Source organism: Lampris incognitus, chromosome 11 (genome assembly GCF_029633865.1).
Source record: "Lampris incognitus isolate fLamInc1 chromosome 11, fLamInc1.hap2, whole genome shotgun sequence".
NCBI lineage: Eukaryota > Metazoa > Chordata > Actinopteri > Lampriformes > Lampridae > Lampris > Lampris incognitus.
This window is the reverse complement of record NC_079221.1, coordinates 9597821-9616934: the sequence shown is the minus strand read 5'-3', so window position 1 is coordinate 9616934 and position 19114 is coordinate 9597821. Positions and strand designations below refer to the sequence as shown.

Here is a 19114-nt window from a genome sequence, read left to right as displayed (position 1 = left end):
AAACTATTAGAATCCTGCATGCAGGTATAGACGGAGTTTTATTGGTGTTATGTTAATGTTAAAAGCCAAGACAACTCCGTCTACACAAAGCTAGCTAGCTAAAAGCTAGCTAGCTTACCGAGGCGCGTCCACATCGTCCAGATGTCCAGTGTGCCTCCGCTTCACATGTTCGTGCATTACTGAGGTGCTCCCATGATAAGCAAGGTCCACCTTGCAAATCTTGTAGGTAATCCTTTTCTTTGCCAAGCTGAGGGTGAACTATTCCCAGACTTTAGATGTTTTAGGACGCGATGGCGTTGCGTCAGCCGCCGCCATTTTGCTGTTTTGTTTACATGTCCGGTCGCTTCCGCTTCCGTTCCCGGTCGCTTTGCGCATCTGCAACTCTCAGAAGTTTGGGAGGAAGTGCAATGGCTAACTCCTGAGCTACTTCCATCACCAGCTCTGGTGAAACGATGTTTCGTTCAGTTCCACAGCGTGAAATACATGCGCGATGACGTAACCGACGAATTGTCGACAATTAAACTCGTTGGCAACTAATTTCGTCATCGATTTTTGTCGACTACGTCGATTAATTGTTGCACCCCTAGTGTACAGGCAGACACGACAGCTAGTGTTCATGAATAAGCTTGGTTTTTGTATTAGGGGTACATGGATATGTGTACGTGTGTTGGGTGAATGATCGTGTGTGTGTGTGCTTGTTTCAGATTAGCCCAGTGATGCTAGTGAAAAAACTCAGCAGAGCAGGTCAAACCGAATCTCTCAGCTTCATTAACATTGGCAGTGTGTGTGGGTTTGTGAATACCTGAGGGCTTGTCTTGGTTGCGGTTCAAGAGAGTGGGATTTGCTCGGTGCCTCAGGAGTTGGCTGACTATGCTTGTCTGTAGGGGGAGACGGAGAGAAATATCCACAACAGATTTCATCAGACTCTACAACAAATCCAAAAAATATCTTAGGCCACTCTCTGGCAGTGCTGACCCATTCCTACACACCACAGTTGACGGTACCCGCCCCCCCTTTCCTCCCCAATTGTACCTGGCCAATCACCACATTCTTTGAGTCATCCTGGTTGCTGCTCCACCGCCTCTGCCAATCCGGGGAGGGCTGCAGACTACCACATGCCTCCTCTGATACATGTGGAGTCGCCAGCCGCTTCTTTTCACCTGACAGTGAGGCGTTTCGCCAGGGGGACATAGCGCCCGGGAGGATCACACTATTCCCCCCAGTTCCCCCTCCCCCCTGAACAGGCGCCCCGACCGACCAGAGGCACTAGTACAGCAACCAGGACACACACCCACATCCGGCTTCCCACCCGCAGACACGGCTAGTTGTGTCTGTAGGGGCGCCCGACCAAGCCGGAGGTAACACAGGGATTCGAATCAGCGATCCCTGTGTTGATAGGCAACGGAATAGACCGCTACTCCACCCGGACGCTCCAGCTGAAGTACTTGAGGTGGAAAAAGACAAGTGCAGGTACTCCCTTGCTGGCACTTTGCTGTGCATGACAGTCCAGCAGAGGTTCTCAAGTTTCTAGTGACCAGAGCAGTGCCAAGACATGTTCTCAACATGTACTCCTGCGATTAAAAGGACATGCATTTCAATTTGAAACTGTAAAAATAAAGTTACATGCTACATACAGTCTTGAGGGTGTGAAAGTATATATATGCCCGATCCATCATCCAAAACATTATCTTTATCACCCATGACACTGCATATAGCAAAAGCATAACAAGCCAAGTAGTGATTTTCTTATCCTATACCTTCCTGTGCTTGCTATGTACGTGGCAATAAACACAGTTTTACTCAAAAACAAACAAAAAATGTGAGCAAAAATGAAAATGCAAAATGAAAGAAGAAGAAGAAAGTCACTTTATTTTTGTCATTGGTCCAGGTTACAGCGAAATGTCTTCTCTGCATTTAACCATCCTACTGTACAGGAGCAGCGGGCTGCAGCGCCCAGGGACCAACTCTAGCTCTTCTCTCCACTGCCTTGCTCAGGGGCACAGGCAGGAGTAGTGACATTTTGACAGGAGGTCCGGGAAACACGAACGCTAAGGCTGCAATATGTGACACTCTAACTTTTTAACACGGTGCAGTCTGGGTAATGAGGTAATTTCATGTTGAAATGCTGTGAAAGATCAGTAAAATGAACTGCAGTAGACTACGACAGAACACAGAGTCCATCGAGGGGAAGCGAGTCAGACGTAGAAGCCGGTGGAGGAATAAACACTGAGCGTTCCTCGGAGTTCATGTCGGCACGTTTTGTCCTAATAAAGTAATGAAGACGGGCCGGTTGAGTCTCTACATGTCAATCTACATTTTGTGTGTGTGGGGGGTGTCTTTTATAATGGATTTCAAATGTTTTTTCCAACACAAGATGTAAGAGCATCATCCCGGGCATGCTCCAGGGAAGAAAAAGATGGTTTAGCCACGGCCATCACTAAGCAAGAGAAACAGAAAATATTATATATAGTATTAATGTACTCTTTTTCCCCCTCCCTTGAGGACACACTATTTTAAAACCTCTGCCGGCTCGCCACCTAGTTACTCTCATATTTTTCGCCAAGAGATCAGATCTGGTTAAAGATGTACAGTAGTGACACAGTGTCGGGATGGAGGTGACAGAGGACGGGTCTGTGTGGTTGTTATCCATGACAGCAAGTTTTCTTTAAAAACTGACAGCGCCGTCCCCCCCGTCACGCCTCGGTGAAGACTCCCGCTGACTCCTAACCTCATTAATGCATGCAATGTCATGTGACAGCTGTCATCCTGTAGGTACACAACAAAGTGAAATCAGCCTCTCTTTTTTTTCCTTTTCCCATCAATCAACCCTCCCGCAGCCCCTCGCTCTCTGAGAGCTTTCATTCCCTCTTCTTCCTCAGCTCTGTTTCTTCTTGCACACCTTCATTCTCACCTCTCCCTTTGCTTCCCTCTGGGAGTGACACCTGTGTTGTGTCAAGATTCCGAAAGCGTGATGTGCAAAGTACGTGATCTGTGTCTATTCTGGTGTGTGTGTGTGTATGTGTGTTTGTATATGTGTGCCGCATGAATTCGTCTATCGAGGACAAGGACTGTCCTCAGTGCCTGTGAGGTGAAGGTATGTCCTAGAAACCATCTTAATGTAACTCCATCCTCTTCGAAAGTCAACGTCAGCAGAGAAGTGCACAAGAAACTAGAGCTGGGCAAAAGATTCAGAGGAAGCAACTATCACCATCAATCTATCGAGTCAAGTCAATTTTATTTGTATAGCCCAACATCACAAACTTGCCTCAGGGGGGGCTGTAAAGCACTACAACATCCCGTCCTTAAACCCTCACATTGGATAAGGAATAGCTCCCTAAAAAAAAAACTTTAACGGGGAGAAAAATTAAGAAGAAACCTGAAGGAGAGAAACAGAGGCGGGATCTCTCTCCCAAGATGGACAGACGCGCAATGGATGTTGTGTGTAAAGAATAAAACACAATTTACAGAACACTGAGGATTTCACACAAAAAGGTTATGACAATATATTGTCATAACCTTTTGTGTGAAATGATTAAGAAATATCATATATTCTATATTTGTTTCAGTTTATTCGGTTTTTTGAAAAACTTGAAAATATGACTTGGGCCATTATTTTAAGAATGTGACGATATGCATAAACGAGAGGGAGGACAGCGGAATGGTGAGGATGCAAGGAGTATGGGTGACAAAGGTATACGAGTTTAAATACTTGGGGTCAACTGTCCAAAGTAATGGGGAGTGCAGAAGAGAGGTGAAGAAGAGAGTGCAGGCAGGGTGGAGTGGGTGGAGAAGAGCGTCAGGAGTGATTTGCGACAGAAGGGTACCAGCAAGAGTTAAAGGGAAGGTTTACAAGATGGTTGTGAGACCAGCAATGTTATACTGTTTGGAGACAGTGGCACTGATGAAAAGACAGGAGGCGGAGCTGGAGGTGGCAGAGTTGAAGATGCTAAGATTTTCATTGGGAGTGATGAAGAAGGACAGGGTTAGGAACGAGTATATTAGAGGGACAGCTCAGGTTGGACGGTTTGGAGACAAAGCAAGAGAGGCCACATTGAGATGGTTTGGACATGTGTGGAGGAGAGATGCTGGGTATATTGGGAGAAGGATGCTGAATACGGAGCTGCCAGGGAAGAGGAAAAGAGGAAGGCCCAAGAGGAGGTTTATGGATGTGGTGAGGGAGGACATGTAGGTGGCTGGTGTGACAGAGGAAGATGCAGAGGACAGGAAGAGATGGAAATGGGTGATCTGCTGTGGTGACCCCTAACGGGAACAGCTGAAAGTAGTAGTAGTAGTAGTAGTAGTAGTAGCAGTAGATTATTATAGCAGACACACTGTTCTTCCAGATAAGTAGGACTTAAGCCATGAGAGAGCTAGGCTAGAGACACCAAAATTACAATTTATTCTGTCTAATAGTATACAGTGATCAATGGTGTCAAATGCTGCACTGAGGTCCATCAGTAGAAGCACAGAGATGAAATCACAGTCCACAGCAATTAGAAGATCATTTACCACTCTGGTCAGAGCAGCTTCAGTGGAGTGACAGGTCCTGAAAGCCGACTGAAAAGGTTCACATAGATAGTTTTCTTCTATATGGGTCGAAAGTTGTTGATACACAACTCTCTCTAGTATTTTAGATAAGAATGGAAGATTAGAGACTGGTTATTAAGACACCCTGGAACGAGGTGCTGTTTCTTAGTAAGAGGTTTGACCATAGCTGTCTTAAAACTGCTGGGAACAATGCCAGTAATAAGTGATAAATTAACAATGTCTAGCATCGTAGGTCCCAGGAAAGGCCAGGAGTCTTTAAAAAGTTTTGCTGGTAAAGGGTCAAGTAGGCAATTAGTTGGTTTAGAAGCTGACACAAGCTTCGTCAAAGTATCAAGAGATTTGGTAAGACAGGATCTCCAGGAGTAGCTGGAGTTGGAAGAACTAATTTTGTTTCTGATCTCATAAACCTTATTGCAGGAAAAAGTCTAGAAACTCATGGCCCATGAATGGTGAGGGGCCAGTAGACGGCTGCTTTTTAGTAAATTTAGCTACAGTGTCAAAGAGAAATCTGGGATTATGTTTATCAATATTGATTAAGCGAGAGAGACACACGCTGCTTTTGCAGCAGATAGGGCACACTTGTATTTTAGTAAGCATTCATGCCAAGATAAGTAAAAAACTTCCAATTTTGATTTTCGGCATTTATGTTCCAGTATCCTGTAGGCCCGCTTAACAGCACGTGTCTCATAGTTAAATCAGGGTGTAGGCCTCTTTAGTCGCCTAGCTCTAGTAGTGAGAGGTGCAACTGAATCAAGGAGACTAGAGAGGGCCACATTTAAGTCACTACTGAGATTTTCAACAGAGTCTGTCTCTATAGTGAAAGGAGTTCAGACTTCAGGCAGCTGATGGCCAAAGGCAGCTACAGTGGACAGACCAATGTAGTGAGTGGCAATTACATCTGTGCCGACATTAACAGGACAGGCCAATGATGCTTTAAACTTAATGAGAAAATGATCTGACATAGCAGATGTGGTTGGCAAGACAGTCAGATCAGAAACGACTATTCCTTTAGATAAAACCACATCAAGGGCGTTACCACTGCAATGAGTCGAACCCTGAATAAACTGAGTGAACCAAAACGTATCAACAAGCGCCAGAAAGGCTTTACTTAGAGGATCACCAGCCATATTCAGATGACTATTGAAATGACCAAGTATTAGAATCTCATCAGTATGAGTAACAAGGCCTGAGATAAACTCCAAATGCTTCAAGAAATAGCTCGTAAGGGCCAGGAAGTTGATAGAGTATCACAAAGTGGACTGAGCAGAGTCCGTTTGTGGCTGAAGGAGATGGACTTAGAATAAGAGCCTCAACAGATTTAAATTTAGTTTCAAGTTTAGAAGTTAAATTGAAAACAGAATTAAATATTAAGGCAACACCCCCATCTTGTTTATTTGCCCGAGCCGCATACGCATTAGTATAGTCAGGTGGGGAAGTTTCATTTAAGGGAAGAAAAACATTTGGTTTCAGCCATGATTCACAATCATATCAAAACTATGTTCAAGAATCAGATCATTTATTAGTAAGGCTTTGGCAGACAGTGATCTGATATTTATGAAACCAAATTTAAGCATCTTGCTGGAGTGATCAGTAGTAGGCAGAATTTTAGAGCCACCACTAGATGAAATATTAATTGGAATTAGACACCTTGTATTAGTTGAACATTTTGAAGACTTGTGCTTTGGGCGATGTGTGGTCACACTTTTTATAAAATTAGAGGTTTGGTTTTGTAGATTATCAGGTGTTTCGTTGCATATTTCATCACCACCAGTGGTAGGAATGATTATTAGATTATTGTGATTCAAACATTTAGGAGAGGAGAGCTTGGGAGCAATACAGCAGGGAAGGGAGAGGGTCTCAATGTTGTAGACCAAGCTGTAAGTCTGATACCAGGGGTTGGCAACCTATTGTACGCGTGCCCACGGTGGCACACCAGGCCATTAACATGGGCATGCGGTGTAATTCAATAAGATGTTTTTCATAAAAACATTTCTAATAAAGAATATAGCCTAATAGTGATCTATCAATTCAATTTATAATAATACTGAAATTAATTAGTCTCAACATACCATTGTTTTTGACGAGGAGAGCACACATCGACATGGTCTATCACACCCCTCCTCCCCCTCCCTCTGATTTGCCGACGAGCGCAGCATTACAACAGACGTGAAAACGCAGGATACCTAGCTAGCTTTCTTCTTTGCTTTACGTCAAGAACTGACGATGGCAGAGGCAAAAAACAAAACAAAAATAGGTTGTCTCATATCCAAAAACTGAGAACTTCAAGAGCACACATACTAACACATATATCTGAACTAACACATATCCAAACTAAACCAAAAAAAAAAAAATCACTGTCCAAGGAAACGAAGGCCAGCCAGGATGATTGTCGGAATTGCCGGTCTTCATGAGTTAGCAGTTAGCTTAGCCTGCCCCACTTCCTGTCAGATCGCCCTCGGTGCTTCCTCCTAAGGGGCAGGTCCAGGAAGGGGCTGTGGTCCTTGGGCCCACCGGACGCAGCAGACCAGACTCCCCCAGCCGATCCAACGCCAGCTCTCCCAGCCAGACACCCTCGACACACCTCCCTGCACTCCACGCGACGACACCAAAAACACCACAGTCGACGCCAGGCGAGGCCGCCGCCAGACCATTCTCAGTGTTATCGGAACTGCCGATCTGCACAGGCTAGCAGTTAGCTTAGCCTGCCCCACTTCTGCATCCTGTCAGAAACGCCCTGCCCTCGGTGTTACCTCCTCGATCGCAGCTCCAGGCAGGGCCATGGTCTCAAGGTCCACAAGACGCAGCAGACCAAGCTCTCCCAGCCAATCCAGCTCCAGCTCTCCCAGCCATCAAACGAAGACAAAACTTAAACGCAGATGTGGAAACAAAACAAACTGCAAAGCCAAATAATATCAGCAAACATGACTGACGACAGCTTGATTTAGAGGGAATTCTTTCATGACAGCAGAATCGACCTCATCAGCATTGAATCCAAATAGTCTGCAAATAGTCCCAGATGCTTTGTTACAAAAACTAGAAGACAAATAATCCATTTGTCACCCATAAGTAAACTCAGAACTGGTGTGTTTTTATTTTATCATCTCATATCAACAGAGATCAAACATCTCCGTGTGAATTTCAGCACCGCCTCCTTTTGGAAGAGTGAAAAGGACATATCTGACCGCACAGCAGCGAGAGACAAAATGAATCAGCAGACCGGCCCTGCTGGCTCTGACCTCTGCCCACAGCTGCTCGGCTGCAAGTGTAAAGCATGTTCAACGGGCAAGCATCCAGTCAGCTGCACTCACACTCTATAAATACCACTCACATTTCCTGGGGACTGTGCTCGCAAACTCATCGATGGGTCAAAGTTCACATGAGGATCCAGGAAAGGTCAAGAGTATGTAGCAATTAGCTGGGAGACAGACAGAGAAAGGTTTTGTTTTTTCCCCCCCAAAGTATTTTTCGTGACTCAAACATGCAGTAGCACTTAACAGCCCTCCAAACTCTTCTGGAAATTAATTTTATCAAAAGGAAGGGATTTGGACTTGAAACTCGATCTTATATGAGGCTTGCCTTGGAGCCTTCAATGTAGATTACACTGAGTAGCATTTTCTTGTCTTAAAATCTGATTAAAAAAAAAAGTCTGCAAAATGCCCAATCTGTTGTCAGTCGCATAATGAATATTTCAGAAGTGTGGTCCCTAGAGAGAGAAAAAAATTATAATAATTGAAAAGCAGTATTGTGGAAGCTAAAAGGCAGTGTTTAAACTGTCGGGAGATAGAGATAGGGGAGCCTAATTAAGTACAGTAATGGGTTGTGCGTGTTCTTTAAGGGTCAGTCTATTATGCATGCCGATGAAACACTAGCCTTGCGTTAACAGGGGTCTTTGGGTTTACAGAACCAACTAGCCTTATAACCTCTCCACCGACGTCTCCTGGCAACAGTGTGTGTGTGTGTGTGTGTGTGTGTGTGTGTGTGTGTGTGTGTGTGTGTGTGTGTGTGTGTGTGTGTGTTCGTTTGTGGTATGGAAGTGAGCAGCCCACTTAAGAGTGGCAGAGTCGACGAGTGGAGCATCGATTAGGTTTTCTCTGCAGTGCTAAATCACCTCCACCGGCAACACGTTGGTCTCTTATCACTGCTGAGGTGCCAGAGTTGGGCTGCCTGCATACCAACTAGACTCTGACCTCACTGGGTTTCTCATCGCTCTCCCTTTGCAGCCATTCCCACAGTCCCACCCCCCCCCCTTTACACAGGATGCTGCGAGCCCAAGTTTATATATCTGTAATTATCCTGCAATGTTAATTACTGGCTCCACCACTAGGGTTTCTGCTGTCATGAGTTCAGTACTCGATGAAGCAGAACCAAAAGCATGCACATTTGGTTCTGATGCACTAACATCTTACCACACAGATTCACAGTACATGAATACACAAAACAGACAGTTTATGAACACGCGCGCACACACACACGCACATACATATGTATTAGTATTGGTATAGATGGGGCATCCGGGTGGCGTGACGGTCTATTCCATTGCCTACCCACGGGGATCGCCAGTTCGAATCCCCGTATTACCTCCAGCTTGGTCAGGCGTCCCTACAGACACAATTGGCAATGCCTGCGGGTGGAAAGCCGGATGTGGGTATGTGTCCTGGTTGCCACACTAGCACCTCCTCTGGTCAGTCGGGGCGCCAGTTCGGGGGAGAGGGGAACTGGGGGGAATAGCGTTATCCTCCCACGCGCTACGTCACCCTGGCGAAACTCCTCACTGTCAGGTTAAAAGAAGCGGCTGGCGACTCCCCATGTATCGGAGGAGGTGTTTGGTATAGTCCGCAGCACCTCCCCGGATCGGCAGAGGGGGTGGAGCAGCGACCGGGATGGCTCGGAAGAGTGGGGTGATTGGTCATATACAATTGGGGAGAAAAGGCGGGGGGGTAAGTATTGGTACAGATGTAATTCAACTGCAGAGTCTACAGCACAAGGACATGACAACCACAACATGCTCTCTCTCTCTCTCCCTCCCCCCCAGTTATCAGTTAGAACGGAAGATAAAGCAAAAAAGAAAGAGATGTAAAACAAGTAGGCTGACATTTCACTTAGAAGATTCCTCACCAGAGGGGTTTTACATTTGTGTGTGTGTGTGTGCATGTGTGTCCTTGTTTGAGTATGTATGACATTTTCAAAACTTGTGCGTGAAAGTGAGTATATAACACACACACACAAACACACACACACAGTTTTCCTAAGGAGGGTAGCAGCTAAAGGAAAGTGCTTGGATAAAAAAGAAAAGAGCAGCAGACTTGAGATAGAACGAGACACGGGGTCGAGAGGGGACCGAGATGAAAAGAACGTTTTACAAACACAAGCAGGAAAAAAAAGAAGAAGAAAACGTGGCCTCCGGGTAGATGAATAGAAGAAGAATAGAGCCATTCTGAATACCACACAAATAAACCCTCTTTGTCAGCATCCAAACACACAGCCAGAGAAATGTAATTACATATCTGGTTGTGTCAGCAAGATTTTAGCGTGATTGCTTCCCGTCCGGATCTCTCCCCCCCCTCCCCACCTGGCCCCCGTCTCCCCCCAGCCCCCACCCCACCCCACCCCATGTGGAAATCAATCTCCTTCCCTGAGAGAAATACCATTAAAACGCTAATCTAAAATGCAGTAATGAACGCATATGCGGTCCTGCTCCGTGCTGGCACTCGAGCATTTTGGATCGATAGGCCCAAAAAGAGCAGTTTATCAGGCAGCGGGGCGAGGCGCCGGAGGGCGGTCCCTCAGCGCTGAAATCATCCTGCCAATACAGTCCTCGTTATTTCAACAACTTTCACTTATGTCCGCCATCGGCTCGGATCCAGCACCGCCAGGTGGGCTGGATAACTGATGTCAACATTTCAGGTGTGGTGAGGCGGGTGGAGCTACCTGTCCATATTTGGCGGCCAGGTGGAGAGGGGTCCAGAAGTTGTTGTCAGACGGGTGGGGGTCTACGCCGCTCTCCAGCAACACACTCGCGACCTCTCTGTAGCCACTGGCACATGCTATGTGGAGCTTGAAAGAGAGACAGAGGGAGGGAGAGGACAGTCATTACACACACACACATTAATGTACAAACCGAGTGTACCCTCTTTTTTTTACCACCCCCCCCATTTTCTCTCCAGTTGCACTTAGCCAATTACCCCGCTCTTCCAAGCCATCTCGATATACATGTGGAGTTGCCAGCCACTTCTTTTCACCTGACAGTGAGGAGTTTCGCCAGGGGGATGTAGTGCATGGGAGGATCACGCTATCCCCCCAGTTCCCCTCCCAAGCAAGCATCCCGACCGACCAGAGAAGGCGCTAGTTCAGAGATCAGGACACATACCCACATCCGGCTTCCCACCCGCAGACATGGACAATTGACAATTGTGTGTGTAGGGACGCCCGACCAAGCCGGAGGTAACACGAGGATTCGAACCAGCGATCCCCGTGTTGGTAGGCAACGGAATAGACCGCTACGCTACCTGGACGCTCCTTTATCTCAGTCAGTAAGAGTAAGCAACTAAAACTGAATTAATTTTCTTTTCTTTTTTTGTCCTAGAAATTTTCATACATTTGCACAAATAATGACGTGATGAAGTGTGTGTGTGTGTGTGTGTGTGGAGCCCAGATCTTTTGGCAAATGGAATTTAGACAGGGAGACAAGCAGCAGCAATTAAGAAATAAACAGAAAAGTACTCATTATGAAAATGAACTGGCACTAGGGTCTGTGATTTTTATTTTCTAAGTGCCACGGGACATCCAAAAGTTTGCCGACCCCCACACTACACACACACACACACACACACAGTGACATGATATGGCAGTGGTACAGCGTGATGTGTGTTACTTACCAGAGTGACGCCGTCATCATTTGGCTGGCCGAGGTTTCCACCGGCGGCGACCAGCTGCTTGACATCTGACAGCATGGTGCCGGGCCTCTGGGTCCGCATAGTGTGCATGGACGACACATCCACACCTGGAAAACACACACACCAGAACACTGACACTACTATATACACACTGCAATACTGACAGCACTTTACATATACTCACCATAACACCAAGAGAAGTACAATCACACTACGAGTACTACATACATCCAGAATACAGAGTACTAAGTGCACACAGAACACTGAAAGTATGATCAGAATACTGAGAGAACCATATACACAGGAGCTCTGATAGTACCACATACGCCGAGACTGACACAACACCAGGTGGTGTATGTGGCAAAGCGCTACATCAGCAGAGGGAAACCCGCCAGTCTGACATGGGGGGGCTACGCTTTATGAGAAATATCACTTCTGCTCGAACGTGTCGTCTGCCACTAACCCCCTCTGAGCTTTGTGTGCACATTACACACATCTGACACCACATTTGTCATGGTCGGAGTTGGACCAGCGGCCACCCAGCTTCATCTCTGTGGGGACACCACACAGTCGGTGAATTAGGGAAACACTGAGGAGACGTTACAGACATTTTCACAGGAGATTCCGGAACCAGGAATATTTGTCAATACATTCCATGCACCCACGCACATGAAATGAAACGAAATATCGTTTCCCCAGCCCACAGCAGCGCAACACAAAGACAAAAACACATATCCAAACTACAAGAACACATATATCCATCCATCCATTATCCAAGCCACTTATCCCAATCGGGGTCACGGGATGCTGGAGCCTATCCCAGCAGTCATTGGGCGGCGGGCGGGGAGTCACCCTGGACAGGCCACCAGTCCATCACGGGGCACAGGGCAATCAACTATGATTTTTATAATACCAAAAGCAGTTCTGCTCAAGCGAACACATTCCAAGCCAAATTATAATTGAAAGAGTCTTGTTATTTTTGCCACTACCTCCCCGAGTCGGGAGTGGGTAAAAAAAAAAAAAAAAAAAAAAATTCCCTGTACAAGGGAGTGAACGCCAGGATGACTGTCAGAACTGCCGGTCTGCATGGGCTAGCAGTTAGCTTAGCGTGCCCCGCTTCCATGTACTGTCAGACCGCCCTCGATGTTTCCTCTTCGGGTGCAGCTCCAGGCAGGGCCGTGGTCCTTGGGCCCACAGGACGCAGCAGACCAAGCTCTCCCAGCCGATCCAACACCAGCTCTCCCAGCCATCAAATGAAGACACAAACTTAGATGCAGACGTGGACAAAGACACTGTATGGACAATACCAGAGTGAGGCCGCTGTAAACGTGAATTCGCGCAGCCATCTTCCGACACCAGAAGCGGACACTGACATTGTACCTAACAGTCATTTTCCAAACACCAGTGGACTGACGTACAAAGACATTTGACCATACGGACAAGCTTAAGTCCAAGCCCTAGTAGATTAAACCTATGGCAGCCAGCGGTCACGATATTGATGATGTCGCCACGAAAATTCAGATAGTCATGAAATATACATGCAGTGGCTCAACCCGAGCAACCCAAGACTTCTCTGGATCATCAGAAGGAATGACAGACAGAAAGGAGGTCCAGGAGGACAATCTATCCCAGTGGTAAAGGAGCTCACTGCTCCATATGCGCACACACAAAGTGAGTTTGGATTGCTGCAACGACGCCGATTGATTATACATCGATCCATGTTTGGCAGCAATTAGCTGCGGGGCACTAACTAATGGGACTTTTCCACATAGATCGGCTGGATCAGATAATCGATGGGTGTGTTTTGGCATACAAATGACAGCCTCAGGGTTTTTACCTTTGTTAGTAACGTCCACAGGTCCCCTTTACTGCACTTGGCGACCAAACCCATAAGGATGACAAATATGAAGAATGAGTTGTGAAGAATATGTTTGAGGCGACGACAACAGGAAAGTAAAAAAGCAGTATTTCTCACACAACCTCCTCCCTGTCTCTGTCTCTCTCTGTCTCTCACTGCGATGAGGACGAGATGTGGGCTGGAGATAGAGAACGTGTAGCTGCGTTACTATGGCAACAGAGACCCATCACGGAGCGTGTGAGCGAGAGTGTGTTTGATGCAGGCACTGCTCAGTGTGACGGGGCTTCGGGGGAGCAGGGGGGAGTCCACCGCAGGGTCTGGCAGAGGGATGCAAGAAACACTCACATTCAGTATCTGGTGGGATGAAGTGTGTGTGTGTGTATGTGTGTGCGCACGCATACCCATTGAGTGGTGTGAGAAGCTAGCTGCATGCGGTCAAACCTTGTTCCCACACACACACACACACACATATATATATATATATCCCTGTGTGTCCCTCTCTCTAGGTTTCTGCTGTGACCTTCTCCTTTCTCTGTAGTGCTGCTGTGCACCATCAGTCAGCCTGGAGGGGCACTTCACCTTAACACACACACACACACACACACACACACACCCACCCACCCATGCACACATACAAAGACAGGCACTTGCGCACACACAGAGACTCTCATAGGGCAAGTGATGATCACATTTCTTTGGGACATGAAAATTGGGTTAACATGATTAGGTCAAAGAAAGGAAAAATACAAAAGCAGTTTAGTTAACACACGGGTATCTGAAGCTCTGCCTAACACTAACCATTATGCTCAGCAAGTACCACATAATGTGAACTGTCAGTATACCCCATAATATGAACTGTCAGTATACCACATCATGTGAACTGTCAGTATGCATCAAAATCTATAATCTATTGTTTGTGTTGCTACAACTGACTGAGACACTTCCTGTACACAACCAGAATGAGGTTAGCTGCTGCGTTTAAAGATGGCGGTATGCGGGAAAGTCAGCACAACGGCCTGCACACCACGGTGACAAACTGTCTGTCTGCTGCTTGACGCAGTACTGACATGGAGGGTACAGTAAGTGACTCGAGCTGTGCGGCAGATGGCCAGCTGAGGACAGGGGAATCGCAGCGGGACACGAACTCTTGTGGCCGCCTTTAGCGTGATGACATGTTAGCGGCTACGCTGTGCCACCAGGAACACCGCAGCGCTCACGACTCTGCTGACACACGCTGTACTAGCCACTGGCTTTACCGCGAGTCGGTGTCTGTTTCTGTTCACTGGTTTTGAGTGAGTGTGTGTGTGTACGGGTGTGTCTAACGTGAGACAGATAAGAGTGTTTTGCAATTTGGGGTTTTAAAACTACACTGCACAGCAAAACCCAAATCTGTACATCAAGTATTTAACAATTATCCTGCAGCGGCAACTTCCATTATGACATCACACGGGCTGACAGCTGCGTATTCTAAGTATCGACCAGGTTAGTGTGGCAGCAGGTGCCTGTGGCACGACTACAAGAATGTGGAGGGCAGCGGACTTCGAGTCTTAACTGGCCAGGACTGCGCCGGACTGGGAATGCTGGTTGACACTGGAATAGACTGAAACACTGAATTCGAGTCCACATTTTTTCTTTCAAATTTTCCCCTTTTCTCCCCATTTGTATCTGGCCAATTACCCCGCTCTTTTTTTTTTTATAAATCTATTTCTGGTTTTTCCCCTTATCCCACCCGATTAACCCAATGGCATATGGTCGGAACTCTTGTCGAATAACTCCCCTGGCTCACGTTTCCACAGGAAGGAGATAGTCATAACACCAGCTTCCTTCAAACTCGTGTCAGCTGCTCTCGCTATTTTACACGCTGAAGCCTCGCATGGATTGCATTACCTTTAGGCTGCGAAGGAGACGTAGGGAGAATGCTGCCGGTTGCTTGGCTGCAGGCGCCCAGATAGGCCAGAGGGGTCGCTGGAGAATGACGAGTCCCCGAACAGTACACCGATCTACACCCACTATCCCTCGGGTAAGGGCGGCCTAATGAATGCCTTACCCCGTGGACGCTCTTGGCCGTGACTGGTACCCCGCTCTTTTTGAGTCGTCCCGGTCGCTGCTCCATCCCCTCTCTGCTGATCGGGGGGGGGGGGGGGGGGGGCGCCCCGGCCGACCAGAGGAGGCGCTAGTGCAGCGACCAGGACAAATACCCACATCTGACTTCCCACCCGAAGACACGGCCAATTGTGTCTGTAGGGACGCCTGACCAAAATGGCGTTAACGCGGGGTGCGGTCTCATATGTTATGGGATTAATAAGAAAACACTGCAAGAAGAAGCAGGGCTGCCCTGGACCAGACTGTATAGGACTGCAGACTATCTGGAACGCCTGTTTCTGTAATTTGACCCCCTTTGTTTTTTGTTTTTTTTGTAATCTTGTGTTGCAACTGCGTGTGGACATGACTTATTATACGTTTACAGTCATATTGTCAGATCAAACCAGTATCGCCTACATGGGAATTTCTCTGTGATAAAATGAACTCAACCTCACGAAGCACGTAGCTCACTGTCGTGTCAACCTCAAGTCCATCTCCGTTTATTTCCCATCCTTCCCTTCGCAAATTAAGCCATCAAGGGATAGTGACCAAGTACACAACACAACACGTCATGACACAACACAACCAGCAAAACACAACACAACATCACAACACAGGTGAGACGTGCATGACGTTACTGACCGTTCTCCTCCAGGTGTTTTCGGAGGATGTAGCTGGCCTCAGTCCCCTCGGAGGCGTAGTCCAGGGGAATGTTGCCATTGACGTCCTGCAGCAGGACGTTGACTCCACCCTTTAGAGACATGCAACAAAGAGGACAGAGGACAGAAACAAATTGAGTGCCGGGCGATGGTCATTTGTCATACAGAAATCGATGATAAAGCGGGCCCAATTATCAGGGCCTCCCAGCGGCGTGTGGCACCTGCAGAGAGCCCCGGCGACATTATAACCACACAATAGAGTCAATTAAAGAACTCATTAAAAAACACCGCCTGTAGGAGTAGCCGAGTCGTAGAGGGTGACGGCCCGCTGGTGTTGACTGGTGGTGGAGGGGGTAGTAGTGGTGGTGGTGATGGGTGCGTGCATGCGTGTGTGTGTGTGTGTGTGTGTGTGTGTGCGTGCGCGCGTGTTAGTTAATGCAACCTTGGGATCATCGGGGTTGAGGTGTGTATCTGTGCATATACGCGTGTGTAGGTGTGACAAGATTAATGTGTGTTTGCTCACCGAGGAGTCCTGTCTCTGCAGGCTCCTGTTCTGGTGTGAGATAACATGGGAGAACCCCCCCCGGCTATGTTAATGACGGTTACCGTGACGACAGCACTGTAGCCGGTTACAGCATGGTTGTGACAGATTGCTTCTCTTTGCAGGAAATTTAGTGCACTCTGTGTTTATAAAAAGAAGGAAAAGGGTGTCCGGGTAGTGTGGCGGTCTATTCCGTTGCCTACCAACACACGGGTCACCCGTTTGAATTCCTGTGTTACCGCCAGCTTGGTCGGGCATCTCTACAGAAACAACTGACCATGTCTGCGGGTGGGAAGCCGGATGTGGGCAAGTGTCCTGGCCGTTGCACTAGCGTGTCCTCTGGTTGGTTGGGGTGCCTGTTCAGGGAGGAGAGGGGGAATTGGGGAGAATAGCGTGATCCTCCCACGCGCTACGTCCCCCCTGGTGAAACTGCTCACTGTCAGGTGAAAAGCGGCTGGCAACTCCACATGTATCGGAGGAGGCATGTGGTAGTCTGCAGCCCTCCCTGCATCGGCAGAGGGGATGGCGCAGCGACCGGAATGGCTCGGAAGAGTGGCGTAATTGGCCGGATATGATTAGGAAGAAAAGGGGGGGGGGGTCTTGCAGTGTTCACTGGCAGAGCAGAGAGGTACACTGTACAATTTTTTCTGGCAAATACATCCTGTTTTATTCAAAGTCCCCCTTTAGATTCTTTAGACCAAACTTTAAATAAAGTTGCCCCCCCCTTTTTTTTTTTGTTAGGATGCAAAACATCTCATGAACCATGCTTCTGCCTCACTCACTCACAAACTGACATTTAGCAGTGATGAGCGAGTCATGAACGAACCGTTCGAGACGAACGACTCTTTTTACTGAGTCGGGAGTGACAACTCCTTGTCTCCATTAACTCGTTCACTTACTCGCCCCTCACACTAGCTAGTGTGGACTACGAAGACAAGGTGATACAACGTGTCACGATTGTGCAACTCTTATGTTTATTGTATTTGTGGAAATGTATCAAATTAATTACTTATTACCCTACCCCTATGAGGAAAGCAACCACTTTGGTGCTTGTTTCAACTCACTACTTGCTCTCCCTGCCCTGAGCTAAAGGTCTCAGGCTGTACGAACCAGTCACTCACCCACTACTTGCTCTCCCTGCCTTGAGCTGAACTCGAGCTGCACGAACCACTCACTCAGCAACAAGTTCCATGCCACAGTCAGTAACCGTCAAGTCGAGTCAAATCAATTTAATTTGTATAGCCCAATATCACAAATTAGAAATTTGCCTAAGGGGCCTTACAGCAACACAACATCCTGTTCTTAGACCCTCAGATAAGGAACAACTAACTCCCTCAGGGAGAGCAACAGCGAAGGGATCTCTCTCCCAAAAGGGGCAACGTGCAATGGATGTTGAGTTTACACAATTTACATAATAACAATTTGCATAGTTGACATGCCATCGGGGTGTGTGTGCGTGTGTGTGTGTGAATTAATTGTAAAGCGCTTTGAGTGGTTGTTGCAGCTAGAAAAGCGCTATATAAAATGCAACATCATTGATAATACAACAACTGAAAGAGGATAAAAGAATTATAATGGAATCATAAAATATATGAAGAATGATGATGAGGAAGAGGATGAGGAGGAGAGGGAGAGAGAGAGAGAGAGAGAGAGAGAGAGAGAGAGAGAGAGAGAGAGAGAGAGAGAGAGAGAGCGCTCTGTTTGAGAGAGAGCGGATTGGTTTGGTGACAGCGACACTCGGGAGACTCCCAACAAACTGTTCAAAAACAGTCAACAAACATGAAAGGTTGGTAGAGACAGGCATTGCTGTGTGCTTGACTGGCATCTCGGAGTGGATGGCAACACACCACCTGAAGCTCAATCTGGACAAGACAGAGCTGATGTTCCTCCCAGGGAGAGGTTGCCCACACCGACACCTGGCCATCACCATTGACAACACCGTGGTGACGCAAACTCGGACAACGAGGAATCTGGGTGTGATCCTGGACGACCAACTGTCATTTGCTGCAAACGTTGCATCGGTTGCTCGCTCCTGCAGATTCCTCCTCTATAACATCAGGAGGATTCGCCCATTCCTCACCGACGAGACGGCACAGGTGCTCATCCAGGCTCTGGTCATCTCCCGGCTGGACTACGGCAACTCCCTCCTTGCTGGCGCCCGGTGTCAGCCATCAGACCTCTGGAGCTTGTTCAGAAAGCTGTGGCTCGTCTGGTGTTCAACCACCCTAAGTTCTCCCACACAACTCCCCTTCTCATGTCCCTACACTGGCTCCCAGTAGCTGCTCGCATCCAGTTTAAGACTCTGGTGCTAGCCTACAGGGCAGTGAAAGGAACAGCTCCTTCCTATCTCCAGGAAATGGTCAAGCCCTACAACTCCGCCCAACCACTTCGCTCTGCTGCCTCAGGACGCCTGGTTGCTCCGTCGCTCAGAGGCCCCTGCTGCCGATCGACCCGGTCACGGCTCTTTTCTGTCCTGGTCCCACAGTGGTGGAATGAACTCCCCACTGATGTCAGGACAGCAGAGTGGCTACCC

The 19114-nt window shown here is 47.6% G+C and overlaps 1 protein-coding gene across 1 annotated transcript in view; it reads right to left on the bottom strand.

Moving 5' to 3' along the window:
- The window catches only part of myo16 (myosin XVI), a 166004-nt gene that overhangs the window by 100737 nt on the left and 46153 nt on the right, over positions 1 to 19114 (bottom strand). The window contains exons 4-7 of the mRNA XM_056289920.1: positions 16024 to 16132; positions 11424 to 11548; positions 10477 to 10602; positions 803 to 878 (exon numbers count right to left, since the gene is read on the bottom strand). Of these exons, the coding sequence (XP_056145895.1) occupies positions 803 to 878; positions 10477 to 10602; positions 11424 to 11548; positions 16024 to 16132 (436 nt within the window). The remainder of the gene's footprint in view (positions 1 to 802; positions 879 to 10476; positions 10603 to 11423; positions 11549 to 16023; positions 16133 to 19114) is intronic.